The 24,275-nt window shown below is 51.0% G+C and overlaps 1 protein-coding gene across 1 annotated transcript in view; it reads right to left on the bottom strand.

Annotated features, from left to right (window-relative positions):
* Positions 1-4,982: 4,982 nt before the first annotated feature.
* LOC114551642 (piggyBac transposable element-derived protein 4-like) overlaps positions 4,983-24,275 on the bottom strand; it is a 20,461-nt gene continuing 1,168 nt past the window's right edge. The window contains exons 2-4 of the mRNA XM_028572649.1: positions 6,903-7,046; positions 6,059-6,613; positions 4,983-5,890 (exon numbers count right to left, since the gene is read on the bottom strand). Coding sequence (XP_028428450.1) covers positions 4,983-5,890; positions 6,059-6,613; positions 6,903-7,046 — 1,607 coding nt within the window. The remainder of the gene's footprint in view (positions 5,891-6,058; positions 6,614-6,902; positions 7,047-24,275) is intronic.

Below are 24,275 nucleotides of genomic sequence, written 5' to 3'. Positions count from 1 at the left end.
TACTAGCTTGAAGCTCCTCACATTGTTGACTTTTTGCTTAGATAGAAGTGGAGAAGGCCGATGACTGTTTACAACAGTGAGAACTACGTAGGTTTCTGTCTCCTGAGATAAAAGTGTTGTTAAAGCTAATGTTAAGAACAGAGAGCAGAGGGGAAGGTGAGGTGAGGTGATGTCATTTCTTCAACTATGGCCTTGCTAAAAGACACATTTAGAGGGGTGGCTTAACAGAGGTCTTCACTATATGATGTTTGGATGTTTAGATTTTAGGTTAGAAAGACATTTTCAGTTGTGCTGCATGTACCTTTGAAACTGTTTTCTCCATTTGCAAATGTAAATAAATACTCAAAGACCAAACTTTGGTTTAATTCTCAAACGGTCGTTATTCGCTTTGATTTCATCATGAATATCACTAACGCTGCTCAAGGAAAACTTCCACCACAACAGCTTCTTGCAGCGTGTAAAGCTTGTTTGCATCACTAAAATAGCTTTACAGTCATTTCCTTCAAGAAACTCCTATAAAGATATTTCTGTTTCAGAATCATGTTCAAGGTGCTCCAAACGGCCTCAAAGCTTGTTTCCATATCTGAAATAGCTTTTTAGTCATTTCCTACCAGAAGTGCTTATCAAGATGTTTTTATGTCAGAATAATGTTCAAGGTGCTCTAACCCAGCCAACATGTACATGTGGGCCCCATATGGATTACAAAGGGGCTGCATGGGTATGGGCTTGAACTGGGCAAATTTTCTGGGCCCCATATGGGATATGAGCGGGCAAAGTGGGCATGGGATGGAAGTAGGTGAGTTATGTGGGCCCCATGTGGGTTCTGTAACATGCGCCCCACATGTGAAGCCCATGTGAGCATACTCTAGGGCCCAACAATAGAACTAATTGGGCAAAGTCAGCATGGGGTGGAACTTGATGATAATATTTGGGGCCCATGTTGTTCCAGTAACATGGGCTCCACATGGAAAGCCCATGTGGGCCAACTCTAAGGGCCCCATAGGGGATATAGGTGGGCAGGGTGGGCATGGGATGGAAGTAGGCAAGTTATGTGGGCCCCATATGGATCACCAAACATGAGCCCCACATGGTAAGCCCATGTGGGCCAACTCTATGGGCCCCATAGGGGATATAGGTGGGCAGGGTGGGCATGGGATGGAACTGAGTATCATTTCTTGGGCCCCAGATGGTTCCTTCAGCATGAGCCCACATGGGCTTCCCATGTGGGCTGACTGTGGGGCCCTGTAAGGGATAAGAGGGGCTAAGTGGGCATTGGCTGGAAGTAGACAAGTTGTAGGCAAGTTGTGTGGGCCCCATATGTGTTCTGTAACCCAACATGGGAAGCCCATGTGGGCCTACTCTATGAGCCCCACAGGGGCCTAATTGGGCAAAGTCGGCATGGGTTGGAACTTGGTAATAATATTTGGGGCACCATGTTGCTTTAGTAATTTTATTTTTTGTATTTTCTACTGTTATGCTCACCCCAAATTTGCACAAATTTTGTAAAAATGTAAAGGTACTTTTTAAGAGCACAAATGGTGTTCAAATACTGGCCAAAGGTAAGACAGCTTTCTAATGCTGTGTTTTTTTTTTTGATGTTTTTTTTTCTGATTTATTTTTTTTTCTGCATTTATTGTTTTAAAAATCATATATTAACGTAAATTAACGTAAATACAGACATCATGATACATGGACATGTGAAACATTCTCAGTTCAGAATAAAACAGGGTATAGGTAGGTGAAAGCGCCTCAATCGTTTTTGGACTGACTGACTGCCAGTGGGCAAAAGAATAAACATTCCTAAGACCCGTGGGTGAAAGAATGTCTTCAATTTCAAAGAGACATTTTCAAATGCAATCTGCATAACAAATTTACAGGACACTCAGATGGAAGGGAGAAAGAAACAATGAACATTTTCCTTTCTTATCTAGTTCAGGATCCTAAGGATCTGAATATACTCAAATCATAAGAATGGTGAACTACTCTGAGATAACCATTCTTCTAACCATTTCTCTAAGGGAAAAAAAAAACCTAGTTTACCAGAGTGCTTCTGATTTGAAGAACAAAACTTCACTAAACCCAAATTGTTGCTCCCGAATCAACTAAAAATCCAATTTTCTTCCCTTGTATAATTAACACCATGGTAGGCAATTTGTATACACACCAGACAAACACATTGAATACTTGGACATATTTTCCAAAAGTTATTTCTGTTTGTCGTGCTGTTTTTATGTCTAATTTGATCTGTCTATCATGTGGGGAGTGTTTGTAGCGTGCAAAAAGCATGTCTTCATTGCAAGCATGTGTATTTACGTGTATGTCTGTATGAACTGTTTTTAGGGATCTGGCAGTCCCAGCATCGGGAAGACTGCAGAGACAGTTTCATATCCACGAACGCTTCAATAACTTTGGCAGCAAAAGTCTTACAGTGACATCAGGAACGGTACAGACATTCTAGGTGACCGGCTCAAGTAAAAATCTAATCGTTAACACTAATCTGAATAAGCTGCTATTCTGTTCATTTTACATGAAAACAGCACTGCACCAAACAACTTTTCCTGAGGGATAAAAAGCAGATGCAGCCTTGAGTGATGTATTGGTTGTCAGGTTTCATGCAGTCAGAGGCAGGGCTGATTACAGACGCCGCCTCAGTGAGGTCATTTTAGCCACACTGTAATTTACGTGGTTACGCTAGTTGAACATTAGGAGAAATTCTCAATCCGTCAGGTGTGGAGGTTAAACCAATGTTAAAAGTGCACCTTAAATCACTACCTAAACCAAATAAGTGGAACCTTTATACACCAAGAATTGTTTTTTTTCCCATGTACAGGAGAGAGGAACAGAGAATTGTTCTCTCACTGTTAAATAGAATGACCAAATAATCTTCACTGTCAAATCTTTAGCTCTAATAATCAAGTTATGTGAGGAACCCCTTTAACTTTACCCTCAGTAGTAGGCATTTTCTTCTAGGTTTCAGAAGATAACATACTATAATGGTTTAACTGAATAGATTATTTTTCAGAACTTTCTAACCTATCAATTGTCCCTAATAGCAAAAACAAAAACAGTGTATCAGTGCAAAGCATTTCTTCATTGCATGAAGTGAGTGTGTGTGTGTCAGCACTACCTTCTTCATCAGCTGTTGGACTCAGTCAAACAGAGGGACAAGTGTTGTTCTTTGTCGGAGGTGTTATTTGCTTTTCTTCGGCATTTACATACCCAATGTCCAAAGTCCTTGCAGTACAAACACTGGTCTCGGTTGTAGGGCTCACCATTTTGCCCACGGTGCCCGCCTCGGCCTCTCTCTGGCTTGACCACGTCCTTTGTGGGAGCAGCCTTTTTTTTCCTTCGGGTCCGAGCTCCATATGTTGCCCACCAGCCTGTTGTAACATGCAGACAAACGCTTCAAACATGGTTTTCTCAGGTACTTGTTGGTCTTTCCACCCGATGCAGGTGTGACTGATGCTGTTGGTCCTGTCCGATTGTTGAGTCCGTGTCCTCTTCGTCCCTCCGTTTCTCCAGCTTGTCTTCCTGATTTTTAGAGAAAGCTCAGAAATAGGCTTTGGTTAGAACTGATGAGGTTATTGGTGCATGTGTGTTTGCATTCTTTCCCTAGATCACTGTTTTCTTAAAACATTCTTTGTTTTTCCTGTAGGCTACTCAGTAGCTTTAAATCCCGTGTCTTAATTATTGATTTTCCCATTAATTTTCTTTCTACTTCTTCTAAAATCTTGCTTTAACATTCTCAGTGTCTTTGTACACAAAGATCCGTTTCTCGGAAAGCCAAAGCTTTATGACCAGTTATGACAGACATCGCAAAAACAATCCGGTCCATATTTATGAGTCATTTCACCCACTATGGGTCCAGTTGCATCACTGGAACGGGAAATTTCGTTTCCCATAATTGATTCTTGGACTTTATAGTATACTATGTCTTGGTCGATGTGATCGTCACCACACCGCGAGGTTATTTGTTCGGGAAACTTACGTGAAAACCCGTGTTTGTGCAGCCCTGCGGACAAAATCAACTTAATAGTCAAATAACTCGACCTATTTAGTATGTTTTGCCTTGTTGCAGTCTGTCTCTAAATAATCAAGAGGCTCTCTTTAGAGTCCAATGTTACAACCCAGACCATCCCGCAGGCAAAAACCCTTGTATTGTCCTTCGTCTTAAATAGTTAACTATTTTTGTTTTGAACTTGTTTAGTTTATTCACTTTTGTTTTTCACCATATGAGAATTCAATCATAAATATGTCCGACGTTGTCCGTGTCTGCCAAAAGATGTCATTCTCCTCAGTCCTTTGGGTCCCCAGACCCTTCCCAAAAGTCATTGTTTCTATTCATTTGCTACCCTAGCCTTCGTGTCACGGGAACTCTTTAGTCCTTTTGGGTCCCGGGACCCAGGCTTATGTTACCATGTTATTCCATTTCACTAGCCTCGCCCTCTGTCCTTTGGGTCCCCGGGACCCTGGCTTATGTTACCATGTTATTCCATGTCACACGCTCGCCTCGTCCTTCGGGTCCCCGGGACCCTAGTCTACCATTTGACAGCCTTGCCACGTCCCCGGAACCTAGTCTACGATTTGACAGGCAACTATTTGGCCTATTTGGGGGTCTCCGGGACCCTCGCCTAGTCAATGACATTTTTGTATCTCGCTACTGGCCTCGTGGCGGCTTGTGTCCCTCGGGTCCCGGGGCCCTTGTTGCATTGGAAAGTTGATGTCGCTTTTTTTTTTTTTGTGTGTGTGTGCAGCGTAAAGGCAAACACGAAGCTCAAACTGCCCGCCGAGCCAAGAGGCTACTGTCTCACGCAGTCCGCGCAGTAGGGCTGTGTGCAGCTCCCGCAGATGTATCTCTGGCAGCCACCGCACACGGTGTGTGTGTCTTGCGGTCCTTTTTCTTTGGACAGAGCTGACACCTCTTTCGCTTGCTGGGCACTCTCGGTGCTCTCGGCGCTGCTTCCTCCTCGTCGTCTTGCTCATCATTTTCGTCCTCCTCCTCCTCCATGTCGTTTTCGTCCTCCTCCACATCGCCGTCTTCTTCCTTCCTCCTCGTCTCCTCGCTGGTCCTGTCGGGCTCGCCTGACACCAGCGCATGACCTCGCCGCCACGGCTTTGACAAGCGCGGAGGACGCCTGCGTGCGAGGGAGACGCGAGCGTCTCTCGATGAGCGGAGTGACGAGCGCCCTGCCCAGCTGCTCGAGGAAAGCCCTGCGTCTGTTGAGCTTGCCGCGCAGCCACTCGGGCCTGAGCTCTCGCCAGAGCACAAAGGCGTTGTAGGCGGACACGTCGAGGATGTTGTGGAACAGGGCGAGGGGCCAGCGCGCTGTCTTCCTGCGGCAGCTGTACGTGCCGACGAGCTTGTCCAGGTTGTCCACGCCGCCCCTGGTGCTGTTGTAGTGCAGGATGATGTCGGGCTTGGCGGCCGTGGAGGCGCTGACCCGCGCGTCCCCCGTGTGCAGCGTGCTCAGCAGCACCACGTTCCTGTTCCTCTTGGGCACGTAGGACACCAGCGTGACGGTGGGCGTGAAGGCGAACCTGGACGAGAAGACCGCGCGGCCCTTGGTGTCGAGCAAGACGCGCGGCAGCTCGGGCTTGTTTTTGCGCATCGTGCCCACCACGGTGAGGCGCCTGTCGTGGAGGAGCCGCCGGGCCAGCTCGTAGGAGGTGAAAAAGTTGTCGCACGTGACATTGCGGGGGCCCCGCAAGCCCTCGGTCAGGTCCATCACCACTCGGGCGCCCTGATTCCTCTCGGGCTCGCCGCTCACAGACTTGCCCGTGTAGACCTGCATGTTCCACGCGTAGCTGGAGCCGGCGTCGCAGGCCACCCACGACTTGAGTCCGTACCTGGCGGGCTTGCTGGGCATGTACTGGCGGAAGGAGCATCGACCTTGGTGGACGTGACGGACAACAATGAGCATGAGCATGGGAGGGAAAGAGTGACGATGGAAAAGTTACAAAAACACACACACACACACACACACACACACACACACACACACACACATACACACATACACACACACACACACACACACACACACACACACACACACACCTCGAAAGGGAACCAGCTGCTCGTCCACGGTCACGTCGGAGCCCGGGTTGTAGAGGCGAGGCAGCCGCCGCACCCAGGCGTCCCACACTTCTCGTATGGCCGCCAGTTTGTCCGAGGCTCGTCTGGCGCCTCTCGTCTCGCGGTCGTCGAATCGCAGCACTCGCGAGAGCGCGTGGAATCGCTTGAGCGACATTGTGCCGCGGAAAATGGCCCTGCCGCTCTCCTCGTGCCACAGGCTCTCCAGGGCCTCGTTTCGGGACCTGTACACGCCGGCGAGGAGCAGCAGCCCGAGGTAGCCGCGCAGCTCCGTGACGTCCGTCGTTTTCCAGTCCTTGCCGCATTTCCTCAGGCCCTCGAGGTTCGTGGCGGTCACCACGATCTCTAGTATGCGCCGCGTGACCAACAGGTCGAACGTGGAGAGTATGTCACGGACGCGTGTGGCCGCGTACTCTGTGGGTCCCGGTTCTCTGGGCGTTAAGCGCATCTGTGGTCTTGCTTGGTCTTGGTCTTGTTCTTGGTCTTGTTCTTGGTCTTGTTCTCCTTCTCGTTCTTGTGCTGTGCCACGGAAATGAGGTCGAGGGCGACTGGGATGATACGTCGTTGAGGACCATTCGATTTCGCCGTTTTTTCGACACAAACCTTTTCGCTCTCCTGCTCGTCCTGCTCATCCTGCCCGTCGTCTTGGCCCTCTTCTTCTTCTTCTTCTTCTTCTTCTTCTTCTTCTTCTTCTTCTTCTTCCCCCTTTTCTTCTCCCTTTGCCGTACACCCTCTTGGGCTGCTGCGGCTATGTCTGCTCCTGATTCTTGTCCTTGTTCTTGTTCCTGTCCTTGACATTGTTCTTGACCTTGTTCTTGTCCTAGTTCGTCTCGGTTGTCAGCGACATCGTAGTCCTCTTCTCCCGCGTCGTGGTCACTGGCGTCGCGGCAGTCCTTTTCTCCGCGGCAGTCTTTTTCTCCGTCGGCTGCGTCATGTTTGTCTCTGTCGTCTTCTGACGCACACCCGCCGGATGACCATTTGTCTTCCTCGTCAGAGTCGCTCTGGTCATCATCATCAATATCTTTTTCCTCTTCTTCTTCTTCTTCTTCTTCATCATCTTCTTCTTCTTCTTCTTCTTCTTCTTCCACTCGTGTGTTTTTGTCTTCCATCTCTTCCACTTGTGTGTTTTTGTCTTCCATCTCTTCCACTTGTGTGTTTGGGTCTTCCATCTCTTCCACGTGGGGGACATTGCGTGCTGCGCGTGCCTCACGTGCTATTCGTGTTACGCGAGCTATACGTGCCGCGCGTGCCGCGCGTGCCTCGCGCGCTACGCGCGCCGCGTGTACTGCGCGTGCTGAGCGTGCTGAGCGTGCCTCTTGTTCTGCGCGTTTGAGAAAACGATGCAGCTCCTCATTTAGAGTCACACAACGGGCCATGCCGGCGTCGCGACCGGCTGCTGAACCGAGTACAAAGAGTAAAAAAGGTCCAACAGAACAAGACGAAGCAAAGATGACAAAAACAAAAAGACAAATGTGAACAGTGTAAATGTGTGTGTGTGTGTGTGTGTGTGTGTGTATAATAAAAGTGTTTAGTAGGACGAGGATGAGGTTTGTTTCTTTCCCCCTTTCCCTTACCATTGCTGTGTTACTACTACGAGCCAGGCCGGAGTGCCCTGAATACCACGGAATAACATATGGGTCACAGAGACCCGAAGGCCAGAGCCGCGGTAGAAGGGATATACCACGGAATAACGTATGGGTCACAGAGACCCGAAGGCCAGGGCCGCTGTAGCAGGGGAATACCACGTAATAACGTATGGGTCACAGAGACCCAAAGGCCAGGGCCGCTGTGTAGGGGAAATACCACGGAATAACGTGTGGGTCACAGAGACCCGAAGGCCAGAGCCGCTGTAGCATGGAAATACCACGGAATAACGTATGGGTCACAGAGACCCGAAGGCCAGGGCCGCTGTAGCATGGAAATACCACGGAATAACGTATGGGTCACAGAGACCCGAAGGCCAGGGCCGCTGTAGCATGGAAATACCACGGAATAACGTATGGGTCACAGAGACCCAAAGGTCAGGGCCGCTGTATTGGAGAAATACCACGGAATAACGTGTGGGTCACAGAGACCCGAAGGCCAGGGCCGCTGTATTGGGGAAATACCACGGAATAACGTATGGGTCACAGAGACCCGAAGGCCAGGGCCGCTGTATTGGAGAAATACCACGGAATAACGTATGGGTCACAGAGACCCGAAGGCCAGGGCCGCTGTAGCATGGAAATACCACGGAATAACGTATGGGTCACAGAGACCCAAAGGCCAGGGCCGCTGTAGAAGGGAAATACCACGGAATAACGTATGGGTCACAGAGACCCGAAGGCCAGGGCCGCTGTAGCAGGGAAATACCACGGAATAACGTATGGGTCACAGAGACCCGAAGGCCAGAGCCGCGGTAGCAGGGGAATACCACGGAATAACGTATGGGTCACAGAGACCCGAAGGCCAGGGCCGCTGTAGCAGGGGAAATACCACGGAATAACATGTGGGTCACAGAGACCCGAAGGCCAGGGCCGCGGTAGCAGAGAAATACCACGGAATAACGTATGGGTCACAGAGACCCGAAGGCCAGGGCCGCGGTAGAAGGGAAATACCACGGAATAACATATGGGTCACAGACCCCGAAGGCCAGGGCCGCTGTATAGGGGAAAACCACGGAATAACGTATGGGTCACAGAGACCCGAAGGCCAGGGCCGCAGTAGAATGGAAATACCACGGAATAACCTATGGGTCACAGAGACCCGAAGGCCAGGGCCGCTGTAGCATGGAAATACCACGGAATAACGTATGGGTCACAGAGACCCAAAGGCCAGGGATGCTGTATAGGAGAAATACCACGGAATAACGTATGGGTCACAGAGACCCAAAAGCCAGGGCCGCTGTATAGGGGAAATACCACGGAATAACGTATGGGTCACAGAGACCCGAAGGCCAGGGCCGCTGTAGAATGGAAATACCACGGAATAACCTATGGGTCACAGAGACCCAAAGGCCAGGGCCGCTGTAGCATGGAAATACCACGGAATAACGTATGGGTCACAGAGACCCGAAGCCCAGGGCCACTGTATTGGAGAAATACCACGGAATAACGGATGGGTCACAGAGACCCGAAGGCCAGGGCCGCTGTAGCAGGGAAATACCACGGAATAACGTATGGGTCACAGAGACCCGAAGGCCAGGGCCGCTGTATTGGAGAAATACCACGGAATAACGTATGGGTCACAGAGACCCGAAGGCCAGGGCCACTGTAGCAGGGAAATACCACGGAATAACGTATGGGTCACAGAGACCCGAAGGCCAGGGCCGCTGTATTGGGAAATACCACGGAATAACGTATGGGTCACAGAGACCCGAAGGCCAGAACCGCGGTAGCGGGAAATACCACGGAATAACGTATGGGTCACAGAGACCCGAAGGCCAGGGCCGCTGTATAGGGGAAATACCACGGAATAACGTATGGGTCACAGAGACCCGAAGGCCAGGGCCGCGGTAGCAGGGAAATACCACGGAATAACGTATGGGTCACAGAGACCCGAAGGCCAGGGCCGCTGTATAGGGAAAATACCACGAATAACGTATGGGTCACAGAGACCCAAAGGCCAGGGCAGCTGTAGCAGGGGAATACCACGGAATAACGTATGGGTCACAGAGACCCGAAGGCCAGGGCCGCTGTAGCAGGGAAATACCACGGAATAACGTATGGGTCACAGAGACCCAAGGCCAGGGCCATGTAGCAGGGAAATACCACGGAATAACGTATGGGTCACAGAGACCCAAAGGCCAGGGCCGCTGTAGAAGAGAAATACCACGAATAACGTATGGGTCACAGAGACCCGAAGGCCAGGGCCGCTGTATTGGGAAATACCACGGAATAACGTATGGGTCACAGAGACCCGAAGGCCAGGGCCGCTGTAGCAGGGAAATACCACGGAATAACGTATGGGTCACAGAGACCCGAAGGCCAGGGCCGCGGTAGCAGAGAAATACCACGGAATAACGTATGGGTCACAGAGACCCAAAGGCCAGGGCCGCTGTATTGGAGAAATACCACGGAATAACGTATGGGTCACAGAGACCCAAAGGCCAGGGCCGCTGTAGCAGAGAAATACCACGGAATAACGTATGGGTCACAGAGACCCAAAGGCCAGGGCCGCTGTAGCAGGGAAATACCACGGAATAACGTATGGGTCACAGAGACCCGAAGGCCAGGGCCGCTGTATTGGAGAAATACCACGGAATAACGTATGGGTCACAGAGACCCAAGGCCAGGGCCGCTGTAGAAGAGAAATACCACGGAATAACGTATGGGTCACAGAGACCCGAAGGCCAGGGCCACTGTATTGGAGAAATACCACGGAATAACGTATGGGTCACAGAGACCCAAAGGCCAGGGCCGCTGTATTGGAGAAATACCACGGAATAACGTATGGGTCACAGAGACCCAAAGGCCAGGGCCGCGGTAGCAGGGAAATACCACGGAATAACCAAGGTATGGGTCACAGAGACCCAAAGGCCAGGGCACAGAGACCCCAAGGTAGCATAGGAAAATACCACGGAATAACGTATGGGTCACAGAGACCCAAAGGCCAGGGCCGCTGTATTGGGGAAATACCACGGAATAACGTATGGGTCACAGAGACCCAAAGGCCAGGGCCGCTGTATTGGAGAAATACCACGAATAACGTATGGGTCACAGAGACCAAAGGCCAGGGCCGCTGTATTGGAGAAATACCACGGAATAACGTAACGTATGGGTCACAGAGACCCAAGGCCAGGGCCGCTGTAGCAGGAAAATACCACGGAATAACGTATGGGTCACAGAGACCCAAAGGCCAGGGCCGCTGTAGCATGGAAATACCACGGAATAACGTATGGGTCACAGAGACCCAAAGGCCAGGGCCGCTGTAGCAGGGGAAAATACCACGGAATAACGTATGGGTCACAGAGACCCAAAGGCCAGGGCCGCTGTAGCAGGGAAATACCACGGAATAACGTATGGGTCACAGAGACCCAAAGCCCAGGGCCGCTGTAGCAGGGAAATACCACGGAATAACGTATGGGTCACAGAGACCCAAAGGCCAGGGCCGCTGTAGCAGGAGAAATACCACGGAATAACGTATGGGTCACAGAGACCCAAAGGCCAGGGCCGTAGCAGGGAAATACCACGGAATAACGTATGGGTCACAGAGACCCAAAGGCCAGGGCCGCTGTAGCATGGAAATACCACGGAATAACGATGGGTCACAGAGACCCAAAGGCCAGGGCCGCTGTAGCAGGGAAATACCACGGAATAACGATGGGTCACAGAGACCCAAAGCCAGGGCCGCTGTAGCAGGAAATACCACGGAATAACGTATGGGTCACAGAGACCCAAAGGCCAGGGCCGCTGTAGCAGGGAAATACCACGGAATAACGTATGGGTCACAGAGACCCAAAGGCCAGGGCCGCTGTAGCAGGGAAATACCACGGAATAACGGGTCATGGGTCACAGAGACCCAAAGGCCAGGGCCGCTGTAGCAGGGGAATACCACGGAATAACGTATGGGTCACAGAGACCCGAAGGCCAGGGCCGCTGTAGCAGGGAAATACCACGGAATAACGTATGGGTCACAGAGACCCAAAGGCCAGGGCCGCTGTAGCAGGGAAATACCACGGAATAACGTATGGGTCACAGAGACCCAAAGGCCAGGGCCGCTGTAGCAGGGAAATACCACGGAATAACGTATGGGTCACAGAGACCCAAAGGCCAGGGCCGCGGTAGAAGGGAAATACCACGGAATAACGTATGGGTCACAGAGACCCAAAGGCCAGGGCCGCTGTAGCAGGGAAATACCACGGAATAACGTATGGGTCACAGAGACCCAAAGGCCAGGGCCGCTGTAGCAGGGTCAAATACCACGAATAACGTATGGGTCACAGAGACCCAAAGGCCAGGGCCGCGGTAGCAGGGAAATACCACGGAATAACGTATGGGTCACAGAGACCCGAAGGCCAGGGCCGCTGTAGCAGAGAAATACCACGGAATAACGTATGGGTCACAGAGACCCAAAGGCCAGGGCCGCTGTATTGGAGAAATACCACGGAATAACGTATGGGTCACAGAGACCCAAAGGCCAGGGCCGCGGTAGCAGGGAAATACCACGGAATAACGATGGGTCACAGAGACCCAAGGCCAGGGCCGCTGTAGCAGGGAAATACCACGGAATAACGTATGGGTCACAGAGACCCAAGGCCAGGGCCGCTGTAGCAGGGAAATACCACGGAATAACGTATGGGTCACAGAGACCCAAAGGCCAGGGCCGCTGTAGCAGGAAATACCACGGAATAACGTATGGGTCACAGAGACCCAAAGGCCAGGGCCGCTGTATAGGAGAAATACCACGAATAACGTATGGGTCACAGAGACCCAAAGGCCAGGGCCGCGGTAGAAGGGAAATACCACGGAATAACGTATGGGTCACAGAGACCCAAAGGCCAGGGCCGCTGTAGCAGGGAAATACCACGGAATAACGTATGGGTCACAGAGACCCAAGGCCAGGGCCGCTGTATTGAGGAAATACCACGGAATAACGTATGGGTCACAGAGACCCAAAGGCCAGGGCCGCTGTATTGGAGAAATACCACGGAATAACGTATGGTCACAGAGACCCAAAGGCCAGGGCCGCTGTAGCAGGGAAATACCACGGAATAACGTATGGGTCACAGAGACCCAAAGCCCAGGGCCGCTGTATTGGAGAAATACCACGGAATAACGTATGGGTCACAGAGACCCGAAGGCCAGGGCCGCTGTAGCAGGGAAATACCACGGAATAACGTATGGGTCACAGAGACCCGAAGGCCAGGGCCGCTGTAGCAGGGAAATACCACGGAATAACGTATGGGTCACAGAGACCCAAAGGCCAGGGCCGCTGTAGCAGAGAAATACCACGGAATAACGTATGGGTCACAGAGACCCAAAGGCCAGGGCCGCTGTAGCAGGGAAATACCACGGAATAACGTATGGGTCACAGAGACCCGAAGGCCAGGGCCGCTGTATTGGAGAAATACCACGCAATAACGTATGGGTCACAGAGACCCAAAGGCCAGGGCCGCTGTAGCATGGAAATACCACGGAATAACGTATGGGTCACAGAGACCCAAAGGCCAGGGCCGCTGTAGCAGGGAAATACCACGGAATAACGTATGGGTCACAGAGACCCAAGGCCAGGGCCGCTGTATTGCATGGAAATACCACGGAATAACGTATGGGTCACAGAGACCCAAAGGCCAGGGCCGCGGTAGCAGGGAAATACCACGGAATAACGTATGGGTCACAGAGACCCGAAGGCCAGGGCCGCTGTATTGGAGAAAAAACCACGGAATAACGTATGGGTCACAGAGACCCAAAGTCTAGCGCCGCTGTGGCAGGGAAATACCACGGAATAACGTATGGGTCACAGAGACCCGAAGGCCAGGGCCGCTGTATTGAAGAAATACCACGGAATAACGTATGGGTCACAGAGACCCGAAGGCCAGGGCCGCTGTAGCAGGGAAATACCACGGAATAACGTATGGGTCACAGAGACCCGAAGGCCAGGGCCGCCGTGTAGGAGGAAATACCACGGAATAACGTATGGGTCACAGAGACCCGAAGGCCAGCGCCGCTGTAGCAGGGAAATACCACGGAATAACGTATGGGTCACAGAGACCCGAAGGCCAGGGCCACGGTAGCAGGAAATACCACGGAATAACGTATGGGTCACAGAGACCCAAAGGCCAGGGCCGCTGTAGCAGGGAAATACCACGGAATAACGTATGGGTCACAGAGACCCAAGGCCAGGGCCGCTGTATTGGAGAAATACCACGGAATAACGTATGGGTCACAGAGACCCGAAGGCCAGGGCCGCTGTATTGGGAAATACCACGGAATAACGTATGGGTCACAGAGACCCAAAAGGCCAGGGCCGCTGTAGCAGGGAAATACCACGGAATAACGTATGGGTCACAGAGACCCGAAGGCCAGGGCCGCTGTAGCAGGGAAATACCACGGAATAACGTATGGGTCACAGAGACCCAAAGGCCAGGGCCGCTGTAGCAGGGAAATACCACGGAAATAACGTATGGGTCACAGAGACCCAAAGGCCAGGGCCGCTGTAGCAGGGAAATACCACGGAATAACGTATGGGTCACAGAGACCCAAAGGCCAGGGCCGCTGTATTGGAGAAATACCACGGAATAACGTATGGGTCACAGAGACCCAAATGCCAGGGCCACTGTAGCAGGGAAATACCACGGAATAACGTATGGGTCACAGAGACCCAAAGGCCAGGGCCGCTGTATTGGAGAAATACCACGGAATAACGTATGGGTCACAGAGACCCAAAGGCCAGGGCCGCTGTAGCAGGGAAATACCACGGAATAACGTATGGGTCACAGAGACCCAAAGGCCAGGGCCGCTGTAGCAGGGAAATACCACGGAATAACGTATGGGTCACAGAGACCCGAAGGCCAGGGCCGCTGTAGCAGGGAAATACCACGGAATAACGTATGGGTCACAGAGACCCAAAGGCCAGGGCCGCTGTAGCAGGGAAATACCACGGAATAACGTATGGGTCACAGAGACCCAAAGGCCAGGGCCGCTGTATGTAGCAGGAAATACCACAGGAATAACGTATGGGTCACAGGTCACAGAGACCCAAAGGCCAGGGCCACTGTAGCATGGAAAATACCACGGAATAACGTATGGGTCACAGAGACCCAAAGGCCAGGGCCGCTAGTATTGGAAATACCACGGAATAACGTATGGGTCACAGAGACCCAAGGCCAGGGCCGCTGTAGCAGGGAAATACCACGGAATAACGTATGGGTCACAGAGACCCAAGGCCAGGGCCGCTGTAGCAGGGAAATACCACGGAATAACGTATGGGTCACAGAGACCCAAAGGCCAGGGCCGCTGTAGCAGGGAATACCACGGAATAACATATGGGTCACAGAGACCCAAAGGCCAGGGCCCAAAGGTATTGGGGAAATACCACGGAATAACGTATGGGTCACAGAGACCCAAAGGCCAGGGCCGCTGTAGCAGGGAAATACCACGGAATAACGTATGGGTCACAGAGACCCAAAGGCCAGGGCCGCTGTAGCAGGGAAATACCACGGAATAACGTATGGGTCACAGAGACCCAAAGGCCAGGGCCGCTGTAGCAGGGAAATACCACGGAATAACGTATGGGTCACAGAGACCCGAAGGCCAGGGCCGCTGTATAGGAGGAAATACCACGGAATAACGTATGGGTCACAGAGACCCGAAGGCCAGGGCCGCTGTAGCAGAGAAATACCACGGAATAACGTATGGGTCACAGAGACCCAAAGGCCAGGGCCGCTGTAGCAGGGGAAATACCACGGAATAACGTATGGGTCACAGAGACCCGAAGGCCAGGGCCGCTGTAGCAGGGAAATACCACGGAATAACGTATGGGTCACAGAGACCCAAAGGCCAGGGCCGCTGTAGCATGGAAATACCACGGAATAACGCATGGGTCACAGAGACCCAAAGGCCAGGGCCGCGGTAGCAGAGAAATACCACGGAATAACGTATGGGTCACAGAGACCCAAAGGCCAGGGCCGCTGTATTGGAGAAATACCACGGAATAACGTATGGGTCACAGAGACCCAAAGGCCAGGGCCGCGGTAGCAGGGAAATACCACGGAATAACGTATGGGTCACAGAGACCCGAAGGCCAGGGCCACTGTAGCATGGAAATACCACGGAATAACGTATGGGTCACAGAGACCCAAGGCCAGGGCCGCTGTATTGGAGAAATACCACGGAATAACGTATGGGTCACAGAGACCCAAAGGCCAGGGCCGCTGTAGCAGAGAAATACCACGGAATAACGTATGGGTCACAGAGACCCGAAGGCCAGGGCCGCTGTAGCAGGAAATACCACGGAATAACGTATGGGTCACAGAGACCCAAGGCCAGGGCCGCTGTATTGGGAAATACCACGGAATAACGTATGGGGTCACAGAGACCCGAAGGCCAGGGCCGCTGTATTGGAGAAATACCACGGAATAACGTATGGGTCACAGAGACCCAAGGCCAGACCACAGAGACCCGAAGGCCAGGGCCGCTGTATTGGAGAAATACCACGGAATAACGTATGGGTCACAGAGACCCAAAGGCCAGGGCCGCTGTATTGGAGAAATACCACGGAATAACGTATGGGTCACAGAGACCCGAAGGCCAGGGCCGCTGTATTGGGAAATACCACGGAATAACGTATGGGTCACAGAGACCCGAAGGCCAGGGCCGCTGTAGCAGGAAAAATACCACGGAATAACGTATGGGTCACAGAGACCCAAAGGCCAGGGCCGCTGTATTGGAGAAATACCACGGAATAACGTATGGGTCACAGAGACCCAAAGGCCAGGGCCGCGGTAGCAGGGAAATACCACGGAATAACGTATGGGTCACAGAGACCAAGGCCAGGGCCGCTGTAGAGGAAATACCACGGAATAACGTATGGGTCACAGAGACCAAGGGCCAGGCCGCTGTATTGGGGAAATACCACGGAATAACGTATGGGTCACAGAGACCCGAAGGCCAGGGCCGCTGTAGGAGGAAATACCACGGAATAACGTATGGGTCACAGAGACCCAAAGGCCAGGGCCGCTGTATTGGGAAATACCACGGAATAACGTATGGGTCACAGAGACCCAAAGGCCAGGGCCGCTGTAGCATGGAAATACCACGGAATAACGTATGGGTCACAGAGACCCAAAGGCCAGGGCCGCTGTAGCAGGAAATACCACGGAATAACGTATGGGTCACAGAGACCCAAGGCCAGGGCCGCTGTAGCAGGGAAATACCACGGAATAACGATGGGTCACAGAGACCCGAAGGCCAGGGCCACTGTAGCAGGGAAATACCACGGAATAACGTATGGGTCACAGAGACCCAAAGGCCAGGGCCGCTGTAGCAGGGAAATACCACGGAATAACGTATGGGTCACAGAGACCCAAAGGCCAGGGCCAACGTAGCAGGGAAATACCACGGAATAACGTATGGGTCACAGAGACCCAAAGGCCAGGGCCGCTGTAGCAGGGAAATACCACGGAATAACGTATGGGTCACAGAGACCCAAAGGCCAGGGCCGCTGTAGCAGAGAAATACCACGGAATAACGTATGGGTCACAGAGACCCAAGGCCAGGGCCGCTGTATGGAAAATACCACGGAATAACGTATGGGTCACAGAGACCCGAAGGCCAGGGCCGCTGTAGCATGGAAATACCACGGAATAACGTATGGGTCACAGAGACCCAAAGGCCAGGGCCGCTGTAGCAGGGAAATACCACGGAATAACGTATGGGTCACAGAGACCCAAAGGCCAGGGCCGCTGTATTGGGAAAGACCACGGAATAACCGCTGTATGGGTCACAGAATACCCAAGGGTCACAGAGACCCGAAGGCCAGTAGCATGGAAAATACCACGGAATAACGATGGGTCACAGAGACCCGAAGGCCAGGGCCGCTGTATAGGGAAATACCACGGAATAACGTATGGGTCACAGAGACCCCAAGGCCAGGGCCACGTGGCAACATATGGATCAAATACCACGGAATAACGTATGGGTCACAGAGACCCAAAGGCCAGGGCCGCTGTATTGGGAAATACCACGGAATAACTGGCCAGGGTCACAGAGACCAAGGCCAGGGCCGCTGTAGCAGGGAAATACCACGGAATAACGTATGGGTCACAGAGACCCAAAGGCCAGGGCCGCTGTATTGGAGAAATACCACAGAATAACGTATGGGTCACAGAGACCAAAGCCAGCCCGCTGTATTGGAGAAATACCACAGAATAACGGAGACCCGAAGGCCAGGGCCGCTGTATTGGAGAAATACCACGGAATAACGATGGGTCACAGAGACCCAAAGGCCAGGGCCGCTGTAGAATGGAAATACCACGAATAACGTATGGGTCACAGAGACCCAAAGGCCAGGGCCGCTGTAGCAGGGGAATACCACGGAATAACGTGTGGGTCACAGAGACCCAAACGCCAGGGCCGCTGTAGAATGGAAATACCACGGAATAACGTATGGGTCTCAGAGACCCGAAGGCCAGAGCCGCTGTAGCAGGAAATACCACTGAACACTGGCCAGGGTCACATTTACTGTATGCTTTAAAGGCCCAGCATTTCTCCATAATAAGAATGAATCAAATGGCCTTTATCTGGTAGCCTGTATTAATGCCACCCTTACACCAACCATGGCAAGTCATGCATCATATTACAGCTTATGAAATGGAAGGTAAAACCTCATCTTCTATGTATGCATTGCCTTTTTTAATAGACCAAAGTGACTGGTGTACAATCTAGTGTTGTCAACGTTATGTGTGTTTTCTGGGGTCCAATTTTTCCATAATGGCTTGGTTCCTCTGGCCAGGGAGATTTAATTTGAAGTTTTAATACATCAAACTAAAGGGTTGAATCTCCTCTTTCCAAACTGTATTGACCTTTAATCATAGACCAATCTTGCAGCTCAAATTCTGCGAGGTAGTCGTCTCATATCTGATTTTGCCCAGTCTCGTAATCTGAGAACTTCAGCATTTAAGATGAAGTTCTTGAAATACGGAGATGTGTCATTCATTGCAATACCAGCCAGTTTTGTCTGGCCAGTGTGATGTTATTTGAGGATTTCATACTTCAAATTAAAGGCCACATTCAGAGCTGTACACTGATGCCACATACCTTGTTTCAGAAAAATCTGGCTCCTCATATTCTGACAGAAAGTGTGACATTTACTGTATGCTTTAAAGGCCCAGCATTTCTCCATAATAAGAATCAAATGGCCTTTATCTGGTAGCCTGTATTAATGCCACCCTTACACCAACCATGGCAAGTCATGCATCTTATTACAGCTTATGAAATGGAAGGTAAAAACCTCATCTTCTATGTATGCATTGCCTTTTTAATAGACCAAAGTGACTGGTGTTGTCAACGTTATTTGTGTTTTCTGGGGTCCAATTTTGCCATAATGGCTTGGTTCCTCTGGCCAGGAGATTTAATTTGAAGTTTTAATACATCAAACTAAAGGGTTGAATCTCCTCTTTCAAACTGTATTGACCTTTAATCATAGACCAATCTGGCAGCTCAAATTCTGCGAGATAGTTGTCTCATATCTGACTTTGCCCAGTCTACATAATCTGAGAACTTCAGCATTTAAAATGAAGTTCTTGAAATACGGAGATGTGTCATTCATTGCAATACCAGCCAGTTTTGTCTGGCCAGTGTGATGTTATTTGAGGATTTCATATATCAAATTAAAGGCCACATTCAGAGCTGTACACTGATGCCACATACCTTGTTTCAGAAAAATCTGGCTCCTCATATTCTGACAGAAAGTGTGACATTTACTGTATGCTTTAAAGGCCCAGCATTTCTCCATAATAAGAATCAAATGGCCTTTATCTGGTAACCTGTATTAATGCCACCCTTACAACAATCATGGCAAGTCATGCATCATATTACAGCTTATGAAATGGAAGGTAAAAACCTCATCTTCTATGTATGCATTGCCTTTTTTAATAGACCAAAGTGACTGGTGTTGTCAACGTTATGTGTGTTTTCTGGGGTCCAATTTTGCCATAATGGCTTGGTTCCTCTGGCCAGGAGATTTAATTTGAAGTTTTAATACATCAAACTAAAGGGTTGAATCTCCTCTTTCCAAACGTATTGACCTTTAATCATAGACCAATCTGGCAGCTCAAATTCTGCGAGATAGTCGTCTCATAACAGACTTTGCCCAGTCTACATAATCTGAGAACTTCAGCTTTTAAGATGAAGTTCTTGGAAAACGGAGATGTGTCATTCATTGCAATACCAGCCAGTTTTGTCTGGCCAGTGTGATGTTATTTGAGGATTTCATATTTCAAATTAAAGGCCACATTCAGAGCTCTACACTGATGCCACATACCTTGTTTCAGAAAAATCTGGCTCCTCTTATTCTGACAGAAAGTGTGACATTTACTGTATGCTTTACAGGCCCAGCATTACAGCTTATAATTTAAGGTTTGCAATGGATCTGTTTAAGCCTCCTCTCTCCTTCAGCTTCAACACAATGTAGTAACTGTCCTCTGTCTGATACAAGTCCTCCGTTTTTATGAGCCAAGGGTGGTCAATTCTCTGCAGAATCTCAATCTCAGTCTGTAGTGGGAGAGCAGGGAATTCGGACGCAAATGCAGAGAGGAGGCAGGCAGGCAGGAGGTGGTAAAACTGAGGTATTTAATATACCAAAGGGCGGCAGTACAAGGACTGAAACATACCAAATAGAACTCTGACGGCAGGAGCAAACAGAACACACAAAGGAACAAACACCAGACATGGGCAAGCACACAAGACGATCTGAGACAAAAGGAACAATGATGCTAAATACATGAGGTGACAGAAAACAACGAATACAAATACAATACAATACAATACAAAATAGCAAGCAACAATAGATGATGTGTTCTTATAGACCGCTGTATAACAGGGACACTGGAAGCAGGGGAGGAAATCTCGGGGGGACTCAAATAGATTTTCTTCAATCCCCTGGGCCAGGTCATCATTTACAATATTTACAATTTCCATATTTCTATTTGGTCTCCATGCTTCATTCCCATTATTCCCTGTGGGGATATGGGTGGTTGATTCTCTCCAGAATCTCGATCTCAGTCTGTGCGTTTCTTGTCGCTGTCCTTCATATTGAAATTTCTTCTATTTGATTATTTTCACGGCAAACTTCCTGCAAGATGATCTCTCAAAAGGCCATTTTGACTTCCCCACACACTCCTGTGCCTATCGTCAGTCAGTACAAATTTCTCCTGAAGCTCTCTGGGTAAACTGGACTGATAGGGTTAGGGATAGTTGGCATCGTTTATGTACATATTTCTCCTGAAGCTCTCTGGGTAAACTGGACTGATCAGCTACCATCAGGTCGATGGAGACAAACACTTTGTTGGTACTACTACCCCGGAACTCAAAGACTTTGATTCAAATGATAGGGGAGGGATGGGTGCGGTGAATCTCCATCACTTTGTTTTTATCAGCAGGTATGACAGGCGTGTGTGTCAGTGCATCAGTTTGTGTGCCTGTGTCTGTGTGTGCGACTACATGGCGTCTACAATCCTGGCATACAAATAATTAAAAGTATTGTACAAAATATGTACAGCTGTCCTAGCATCTGGCCCTGGTGTTTTTCCATGTTTGTGTCTCACCTCCGCTCAGACAGAACAGCGAACAAATTTCAGCTGGAGAGTAAGATTTGTTTTACCTTTTCCAGCAATCGACGAACTTAGCCTTTATAAACACAGAAAAACCTGCTCATCATATCTGTCGAAGTGGGCTTTTTGGTTAAAGCTTGTTTACAGGTTTAGGGTTAGGGGTTAGGGTTAGGGTTAAACCTGCTGATGAAATTCCTTTATTCTTTTGTCTTCACTTTCTTGTAATGCAGGCACCAGTTGGAAGACAATGTCCTGCATCACTCGATCCAGTTGGAGGTTGAGTAAAGGCTGTGTTTCATGCTAGTTGGCATCGTTTATGGTCAGAACTATGACGGTATCTGATCATCTTGAACCTCCGACTTTTGTCCTTGGATCCTTAGAGCCACTCACTGGGGCTCATGGTGGACCATGGGGGTCATGGAGCATGTTAACCCAGTCTTAGAGCCACTCACCGGGCTCATGGTGGACCATGGGGTCATGGAGCATGTTAACCCAGCCTTAGAGCCACTCACCGGGCTCATGGTGGACCATGGGGGGTCATGGAGCATGTTAACCCAGCCTTAGAGCCACTCACGGGGCTCATGGTGGACCATGGGGGTCATGGAGCATGTTAACCCAGCCTTAGAGCCACTCACCGGGGCTCATGGTGGACCATGGGGGTCATGGAGCATGTTAACCCAGCCTTAGAGCCACTCACCGGGGCTCATGGTGGACCATGGGGGGAGCATCATGGAGCATGTTAACCCAGCCTTAGAGCCACTCACCGGGGCTCATGGTGGACCATGGGGGTCATGGAGCATGTTAACCCAGCCTTAGAGCCACTCACCGGGCTCATGGTGGACCATGGGGGTCATGGAGCATGTTAACCCAGCCTTAGAGCCACTCACCGGGGCTCATGGTGGACCATGGGGGTCATGGAGCATGTTAACCCAGCCTTAGAGCCACTCACCTCATGGGGCTCATGGTGGACCATGGGGGTCATGGAGCATGTTAACCCAGCCTTAGAGCCACTCACCGGGGCTCATGGTGGACCATGGGGGTCATGGAGCATGTTAACCCAGCCTTAGAGCCACTCACCGGGCTCATGGTGGACCATGGGGGTCATGGAGCATGTTAACCCAGCCTTAGAGCCACTCACCGGGGCTCATGGTGGACCATGGGGGTCATGGAGCATGTTAACCCAGCCTTAGAGCCACTCACCGGGGCTCATGGTGGACCATGGGGGTCATGGAGCATGTTAACCCAGCCTTAGAGCCACTCACCGGGCTCATGGTGGACCATGGGGGTCATGGAGCATGTTAACCCAGCCTTAGAGCCACTCACCGGGCTCATGGTGGACCATGGGGGTCATGGAGCATGTTAACCCAGCCTTAGAGCCACTCACGGGGGGCTCATGGTGGACCATGGGGGTCATGGAGCATGTTAACCCAGCCTTAGAGCCACTCACCGGGGCTCATGGTGGACCATGGGGGTCATGGAGCATGTTAACCCAGCCTTAGAGCCACTCACCGGGGCTCATGGTGGACCATGGGGGTCATGGAGCATGTTAACCCAGCCTTAGAGCCACTCACCGGGCTCATGGGTGGACCATGGGGGGGCTCATGGAGCATGTTAACCCAGCCTTAGAGCCACTCACCGGGGCTCATGGTGGACCATGGGGGTCATGGAGCATGTTAACCCAGCCTTAGAGCCACTCACTGGGGCTCATGGTGGACCATGGGGGTCATGGAGCATGTTAACCCAGCCTTAGAGCCACTCACCTTTTTCATGGTGGACCATGGGGGTCATGGAGCATGTTAACCCAGGGGGCCTTAGAGCCACTCACTGGGGCTCATGGTGGACCATGGGGGGTCATGGAGGAACCCAGCCATGAGCCACTAACTCATGGTGGACCATGGGGGTCATGGAGCATGTTAACCCAGCCTTAGAGCCACTCACTGGGGCTCATGGTGGACCATGGGGGTCATGGAGCATGTTAACCCAGCCTTAGAGCCACTCACTGGGGCGTTGAGGTGAGGCTGAGGGCCCTGGAGGTCAACGCCCAGCCATAGAGGCACTAACTTGGGCTTACAAGGCAGCACGAGGGGCCTGGAGCATGTTGAAAGTGAAAGTAAAAAAAAAAAAAAAAAAAAAAACCGGAGAAGGGGCAGGGAGGCGGTACGAGGTCAACCGCTTCTGCATTCCCCCTTCCCCGGTCGAAAAACTTAGAAAAATGTCAAAAAAGATTTTGACCGGAGAAGGGGAGGCGGTACGAGGTCAACCGCTTCTGCATTCCCCCTTCCCCGGTCGAAAAACTTAGAAAAATGTCCAAAAAGATTTTGCCGGGAAAAGGGGCAGAAGCGGTTACGGCTCAACCGCTTCTCCCTTCTCCGGTGAGCGGCACTTTGGGCCGGTTCTCCAAGCCACCACCATCACATAGTATAGGTTGAGCGAGCGTTGAAGTGAACAGCAGAAATTTTTCTAAGTGTTGAGCCGAGCGGAATTTTTCTAAGTGTTTGACCGGAGAAGGGGCAAAAGCAGCCAACCTATTACTACTCACGGGCCCTTCTCCGGTGTAAGGACCAAGCGGAATTTTTCTAAGTGTTGGACCGGATAAAGGGAGGGAGAGGTGGCAGACCTCTACCCGAGTATGGGGCACCTTCCCTGGGGTAAATTGAAGGGTGTTTCGGTGGGGTTTTCTCCACGGTTTTCGGCCGGATAAAGGGGGAGGGTGGAGGTGGCAGACCTCCCTACCCGAGTATGGGGGGGTTTTCACCCTTTTCCTAAAGGGGGGAGAGGTAAATTGAAGGGTGTTTCGGTGGGGTTTTCCCACGGTTTCGGCCGATAAAGGGAGGGAGAGGTGGCAGACCTCTACCCGAGTATGGGGCACCTTCCCTGGGGTAAATTGAAGGGTGTTTCGTGGGGTTTCTCCACGGTTTCGGCGGATAAAGG

This window comes from Perca flavescens, unplaced genomic scaffold, assembly GCF_004354835.1.
Source record: "Perca flavescens isolate YP-PL-M2 unplaced genomic scaffold, PFLA_1.0 EPR50_1.1_unplaced_scaf_3, whole genome shotgun sequence".
Lineage (NCBI taxonomy): Eukaryota > Metazoa > Chordata > Actinopteri > Perciformes > Percidae > Perca > Perca flavescens.
Note: the sequence above shows the minus strand (reverse complement) of the source record. Positions and strands in the feature narration are given on the sequence as shown.